The 7,388-nt window shown below is 37.1% G+C and overlaps 1 protein-coding gene across 1 annotated transcript in view; it reads left to right on the plus strand.

The window, feature by feature from the left end:
- The window catches only part of SMC6 (structural maintenance of chromosomes 6), a 120,332-nt gene that overhangs the window by 37,598 nt on the left and 75,346 nt on the right, over positions 1-7,388 (plus strand). Inside the window, exons 12-15 of the mRNA XM_011971451.1 lie at positions 1,417-1,505; positions 1,682-1,846; positions 2,318-2,496; positions 3,498-3,702. Coding sequence (XP_011826841.1) covers positions 1,417-1,505; positions 1,682-1,846; positions 2,318-2,496; positions 3,498-3,702 — 638 coding nt within the window. The remainder of the gene's footprint in view (positions 1-1,416; positions 1,506-1,681; positions 1,847-2,317; positions 2,497-3,497; positions 3,703-7,388) is intronic.

The raw sequence follows: 7,388 nt of genomic DNA on the forward strand, positions 1-7,388 counted from the left end.
AACCTCTGGTTTGTCTCTCTGTGCTCCCACAATTAAGAATAAATGTACCCTACTTTAGCATTATTGTATACAGACCGTATCATCAGTTTGTGTTCTGTTTTTCTGCTAAATTATCTCTCTCTCTCTTATGTTATCTGAGGACATTTGTTATCACGTCTTTGTATCCCTAGAGGATAGCACATTTGTTGCATAACTAACTGTGGGTTAAGATCAAATTATATTATAGTATTTTATATAATGTTATGTTACTGTGTTTATTTGCCTAAAGTCTTGAGTGAAGTTAAATTTGTTATTGGTATATGAACTATAGATAATTATTTTTAAAAATTCTCTCTGTTGAAAAAATATACTTTAATAATGTTATTTTCTTAAAGGTCAGACTTAATGAAGCAGAACAAAAGTACAAGGATATTCAAGACAAACTAGAAAAGATTAGTGAAGAGACAAATGCACGAGCACCAGAATGTATGGCATTGAAAGCAGATGTCGTTGCTAAGAAAAGGGCCTATAATGAAGCTGAGGTGAGAGAAATTTTCTAAACTGAAATATTAAAAGCCACACAGCAAATATAAAGATTGTTCTTCTATCTTTTTAAATTATATTTTGTTGTTTTGAAACAGTCTTGCTCTGTCACGCAGGCTGGAGTGCTGTGGCGCCATCACAGCTCACTGCAGCTTCTACCTCCTAGGCACACGCTATCCTCCCACCTCGGCCTCCTGAGTAGCTGGGTCTACAGACATCTGTCACCATGGCTGGCTAAATTTTTTTGTATTTCTTGTAGAGACAGGATTTTGCCACATTGTCCAGGCTGGTCTTGAACTCCTGACCTTAAGTGATCTACCTGCCTCAGCCTCCCAAAGTGCTGGGATTACAGGTGTGAGCCTCTGCACCCAGCCTCTTCTATTTTTTTATTATTATTTTTTTGAGACGGAGTCTCACCCTGTCGCCCAGGCTGGAGTGCAGTGGCACAGTCTTGACTCACTGCAACCTCCGCCTCCCGGGTTTAAGCGATTCTCCTGCCTTAGCCTCCTGAGTAGCTGGGACTATAGGGGCGTGCCACCACACCTGGCTAATTTTTTGTATTTTTAGTAGAGATGGGATTTCACCGTGTTAGCCAGGATGGTCTCGATCTCTTGACCTCGTGATCCACCCACCTTGGCCTCCCAAAGTGCTGGGATTACAGGCGTGAGCCACAGCACCCAGCCTTCTAATTTTTAAAGTAGAGATTTTGTACCTGAGTTGAAATTAGGGATGCTTTGAGATTTTAAAAAATGTAATGGTTTCAAATGATGATTTTGTGCTTCATTTAAAAAATATATTCCTGTACACGTTCAGTCTCTGAGGATTTGACAAAAGTGGACTCCAATGGGATATTTGTTTTCATTTTAGCAAAGCGTGTCTAATTTTTTTTGTTAGGTTTTATATAACCGATCCTTAAATGAATATAAAGCATTAAAGAAAGATGATGAGCAGCTTTGTAAACGAATTGAAGAACTGAAAAAAAGGTAGGATAGTTACTTTGAAATTTTCGTGACTCTTATTTTGTAATAAAGTAAGGTAGATGCATTGGAATATTGTATTTTATGTATTGTTGTTAATGAAATTTTATTACATTGGCTTGTGTTCTTTAAATGTTAAACTGTTCATTTAACATTTTTCACTTTGGGTTATTTACTGTTAGTACTGACCAATCTTTGGAACCTGAACGGTTGGAAAGACAAAAAAAAATATCTTGGTTAAAAGAGAGAGTAAAGGCCTTACGAAATCAAGAAAATTCAGTCAATCAAGAGATCGAACAGTTTCAGCAAGCCATAGAAAAGGACAAAGAAGAATATGGCAAAATTAAGTAAGTTGCAACATCCTTAGAATGATTTTTTTCAATTACTTTCACATCATATAGTTTTGTTCTTATATGAAGAGAGCAAATATGGTTGTTTCTTCTACATAATAAGGGATCTTTTAAAAAAGATTTTATTTTTATGTTAAATACCTTGCAGAGCAGGGCTAACTCATAGCCAGTGCACCTATAGCCAGCTGGATCTTTTAAAATCACTTTTCAAGACTTATAGTTGTAGAGTTGAACAATTTCTGGGATTCCTAGCCCATCATCGTTGCATTACTTTTTTTATGCCAAGTTTTGAGGACTCCAGACTGTTTTTCTCTGGTAACACAATTATTTTCAAATAAATAATTCTGCTTTTGGTTTTTAGGGTAGCTAGGTGGGTCATTCACTGGGATGTAGGTGTTCTGGGCAAAGGTTAAAAAATGTTTCTGTAAAACTATCACATATCTGTCCTGTTCTGCTTTTGTTTTTTAGGAGAGAAGAATCAGATGTGAAGCATGCACTGAGCTACAATCAGAGGCAACTGAAAGAATTGAAAGATAGTAAAACTGATCGACTCAAAAGATTTGGCCCTAATGTTCCAGCTCTTCTTGAAGCCATAGATGATGCTTATAGACAAGGACTTTTTACCTATAAACCTGTAGGCCCTTTAGGTATTTGTCTTAATTTAGTGAGGTTATAATAAACTTTAGAAATAAGTTTTTATTTTCAGAATGATTGAATGAAGTTTTCAAAATAAAGTGATTTCATTAAAAAAGATAAAATGATGAAATTATGTTAAGCTCTGTAGCTTTCGTTTTATATTTTTAGAGCGTAAAATATCCAGAAGGAAGAGAACTTTGGAAAAGGAAAAGTAATTACAGAGTTGAATAATTTGGTTCTTGTTTTTCTGAATAAACAAGTGAATGAACTAATATAATTGATTATTCAGAAAAAAAAATAACATCAAGATGAAGGAGCAGTTACCTGAGTTTTGGTAACCTTTTTAAAATGACTTTTCTTTCTTAGTTTCTGTTTTGGTTGGACAGCATGATTTCTAAGTTCTCTTCCAACTGTAAAATCTGTGGTTACTTTACTCTTACATATACATGGTACGTAAAAAAATTTTTTAAGTCACGTTTTCTTGGAGGGTTATCTTTAATTCGGAAAATCATTAGGTGAAAATGCTTATAAATATAGTTTGTTAGTAAAGTATTGCATTTAAATATTGTAGTAATGTCTCTTTTAAATGATATGTACCTTTATACCAGGATCCATTTCAATGGACGAGGCTTTTTTTTTCCATCCCATTAAGGAATTTGAAAATCCCTTGATTTTCAGAACCCCATTGAAAGACTAGAATAGTATAAACTGAATATAGAAAAGCCACCGTTGGTTTACATTAGCGTGGGACAATTTTTTTCACAGGATTTGGTGGATTTTCTCTCCATTGTATCCTGTGGGTATAGGGGATTTCCCATTCAGTTAAAATATTATTTAAACTGCTTTATATAAAAGTATGTTAAGTCATTTATAAACTATGATTAGATGATCTGTAATGTCATTTAAACTGCTTTATATAAAAATATGTCATTTATAAACTATAAAGAGGAGTGATGTTAATATTTCAAAATAAGTATTTATGAGCTCGTCTATAATTTTCTCTCACTTTTAGGAGCTTGCATTCATCTTCGGGACCCGGAACTTGCTTTGGCTATTGAATCTTGCTTAAAAGGGCTTCTGCAGGCCTATTGTTGCCATAATCATGCTGATGAACGTGTCCTTCAGGCACTCATGAAAAGGTTTTATTTACCAGGGACCTCACGGCCACAGATAATAGTTTCTGAGTTTCGGAATGAGATATATGATGTAAGACACAGGTAAGGCATTAGTAATTGAATATGTTTCTGGCTTTGCTTAATCATATGCAGGACTGGAAAGAGTTAAAACACTTTTAATGTTAATCATATCTTTACCCCTGATTTGTAAAATTTCATCAAGCCACTTTAATTTCTGTCTAGGTATTAGTTCTAGGCGTTAGAGAAACATAGATAAATATTCCCTACCATTGAAGTTCTTATATGTGGGAGACATTACAGGGAAACAGATGTAGTATGACTTAGAAATTATACCCGTGAGGAAAATGATATGACCAAATTAAGAGGGAGGGCCTAAGGAAGAACATTGGCACTCGTTACACACAGTTACATTCTGAAGGTGTTTCACAGAATCCATAGACAGTAATTGTGTTCTTTGATGACCTTAACAAGTCTTTTCAAGGGAGCTCAATACCCAAACTGGCCTCTTTGCTAACTGCTGGCTAACACTTTAAAAATGAATGTAGGCCAGGCACGGGTTCATGCCTGTAATCCCAGCACTTTGATAGGCCAAGATGGGCAGATTGCTTTAGCTCGGAAGTTCAAGACGAGCCTGGGCAACTTGGGGAGACCTGTCTACCAAAAATACAAAAAAAAAAAAGCCAGGCTTGGTGGTGTGTGCCTGTGGTCCTAGCTACTTGGAAGGCTGAGGTGGGAGGATCACTTGAGCCTAGGAGGTGGAGGTTGTAGTGATACAGTGAGCCAGGGTCATGCCATTGCACTCCAGCTTGGGTGAAGAATGAGACCCTGTCTCAAAAAAAAAAAAAAAAGAATATATTCCCAGATTACATTTTAAAATTTCTTTTCTCTCCCATCTCCACTTTTAAAAATAAACCTTCTTTTTAATTAAGTCTAATGCTGTATATCTCGTATTTGGTAAATTTGTGTGTATAATTAACTCATGTTAATAGGTAGACAAGGAAGAATTCAGAGAGGAGATGAGAAATCATCGGTCGTTTAACTGATGAGTTTGTCAAGTGATAGAAAAAGTTAATTGCCTTGTAGGCAAATAGAATTCTATGTGTAAAACGTGTGGAAGCATGACATTGGGAGTTATTCTGCAAAAAATAGCATTTGCATTTTTGATAGGAAGAAACAGATTAGCAGAGAGATTAGGACAAAATAAAGTTTGTTAATTGAATGCAAGAGAAGGAAAAATCAGGATGACTTCTAGGTTTCTGGCTGGAGTGACTAGCTGAAGGATGCCATCAATTGTGAGGAATGTCCTCGAATCTGAACTGTCATTTTGGGACCAAAGAGAATAGTCCTGGCCATTCTGGCGGGGCCTGCTCTGTGAATTGCCACGAGGACTCTGAAGAAGAGTGCCTGGTGCTGCCTTGCTGGCACATTGTGTGTCCCAGCCTGTGCTTCTAGTCACTTAGCCGTGAAACACGTGACAAGGGATCCAATGTGTGTGTCGTAATGCCAGTTTTCTTGGAAGTAGGTGAGTTTATGTGCTGAGAACAAGGGCCTCAGGAGTTGGTAGGAGGTACCTTCTTTAAGGGTTTAGATTGGCTGCCAAGGAGAATGAGAGAGGAAGCTGACTCAAAGTCTGTTAAGATACAAAAGCCTAGTGGCCACAGGATTTTTCACTGATAACGTTTCTTTAGAGATGAGTGGAGGGAGAGTCTGTACTGTTAGGTAAATATTAGAATGTTTTAGAGTGGAGAGGTATTACAGAAAGGGAAAAGGGAAGCAGTTGAGTGTATTGTTGACAAATTAAAGAAAGAGAGGACTGGGAGAAAGTGTTTAGACCCACCTTAATAAAGTTAGAGAACATGCTTAAAGGCATAAGTCTGGAACGAGAGGAGGTTGTGGTTAAGAGTGAAAAATTCAAGCTGAATGGAACAGGTCTAGGGGATGACAAAGTCCGTGTTTTGGCTTCAGGAGCAGGTAGCTGAAACGCAAGTTGTTGGAATAGGGGAAGGAACTAGATTGTAATCCTTTTGGGTGTTGATAGGATATTGACAAGAGTCTTGAGTACGTCTAACATTCTGTTAACTACCTGCCTTGTAAACATTTTGAAGGGGTGAATTTTTTGTGTGTTTGAAGAACTTTTTCGGTATGAATTATGGTTCAAATGCTAAATTTAAAAACTGGCTATATTATTTTAATGTGAAAAATAGTAAAATATTATTAGAGTTTATAATGCATCAGATACATAGGACTCATTTCAGTCATTTAGGCTTATGCTATATAACCTTAACAGAGGTACCTAGGAAGGTGCCTAGCTCACCTTTCCTATAAAGATGGTCTTATTTCTTCTTCTCAGAGGACATAGAAGCTACTAAACTACTCCTCCTGCTATTATGCCTGCATTTGTACATCTTGCCCCTATCTCAAGAGAGATTCTTTCTGCCTGAGGCTAGTCTACTTGTGCCTTGAATCACATACTTTCTTGCCTGACTCATTAACCATTTAAAAAAATTATTTCAGCCCTCCTGAGCCTTAAACTTTCCCATTAAATTTTCTGTTTTAAACATGGTAGGTCTCTGATTTGTGTTTCTCCTTTTAAAAACACACCCCTCCTAGGGGAGACTGCATTCACTCATAGACTTACCACTCTAGGTCCCTAAATGTTAATTATATTCTCCAATTATTTCCTTGTTGCGGAATCCAGTTGATATTTACCTTCTCTCAAGCATTAGATGCTATCAAATACACCTTCCTTCAAACTTCTTATTCCTTTTGTTACTATGACACCATTTTCTTGGTTCTCATACTCTTTAGGTATTTCTCAGCCTATATGTGGGCTTTTCTTCATCTCCTTCTGGTGCTCCCTACAGCTCTCTTCATAGTCTGTTATATCTTCTCACTTTATATCTTCTTATATTTGGAAAATTAAAAATACACCAAATTTTGACCAGTCACAGTGGCTCACACCTATAATCCCAGCACTTCAGGAGGCTGAATCGGGTGGATCATTTGAGCTCAGGCGTTTAAGACCAGCCTGAGTAATGTGGTGAAACACCGTCTCTACCCAAAATACAAAAATAAACTGAGCATGGTGCTGTGTGCCTGTGGTCCCAGCTACTCAGGAGCCTTAGGTGGGAGGATCACTGGAGCCCTGGAAGTCAAGGCTGCAGTGGGCTGTGATCGTGCCACTGCCCTCTAGGCGACAGAGGGAGATCCTGTCTCAAAAAAAATAAAATAAAAATACACCAAATTTTAATCATGTTTTTTTCCTATATTTTAACTTAGTGATGTTTTCCTTTTACTTGACTTTAGAAATCACATCTTTTTATCAAATGATTTAAATATAATTAGGATGGAAAAATCATTTTGTCCTGTAACTCCGCTTACCAGTGAGGCCTATTATACTTGCCTGGATTTTCTGTGCACGTTTTCCTTTGTCAGTATGTTTTGTTTAGACTTTCTGCTTAACATTGTTTGTGAACCTATGTCCTATTTTCTTCTTCTTGTCCCTTCTCACCAACATCTCATTGCTAATGTTCCTTTCTACTTTTTGCTCTGCTAGACTGATTTTGTATCCTCCCTCAACATACTATTAATTGTAACATAAGCCAGTATGAAGTAAATCCCAGGGACGAATAGCCAAAGGAAGAGATAGTCGTGACTTGGTGCTTTAGAGCAAACTGGTAGTAACAACTTCATGTAATGATGGCCTGTGGCTGCCCAAAAATGGTGACTCCTTCCTAGTTTCAAAACCTGTGCTCTCCACAGGCTGG

This window comes from Mandrillus leucophaeus, unplaced genomic scaffold, assembly GCF_000951045.1.
Source record: "Mandrillus leucophaeus isolate KB7577 unplaced genomic scaffold, Mleu.le_1.0 Scaffold122, whole genome shotgun sequence".
Lineage (NCBI taxonomy): Eukaryota > Metazoa > Chordata > Mammalia > Primates > Cercopithecidae > Mandrillus > Mandrillus leucophaeus.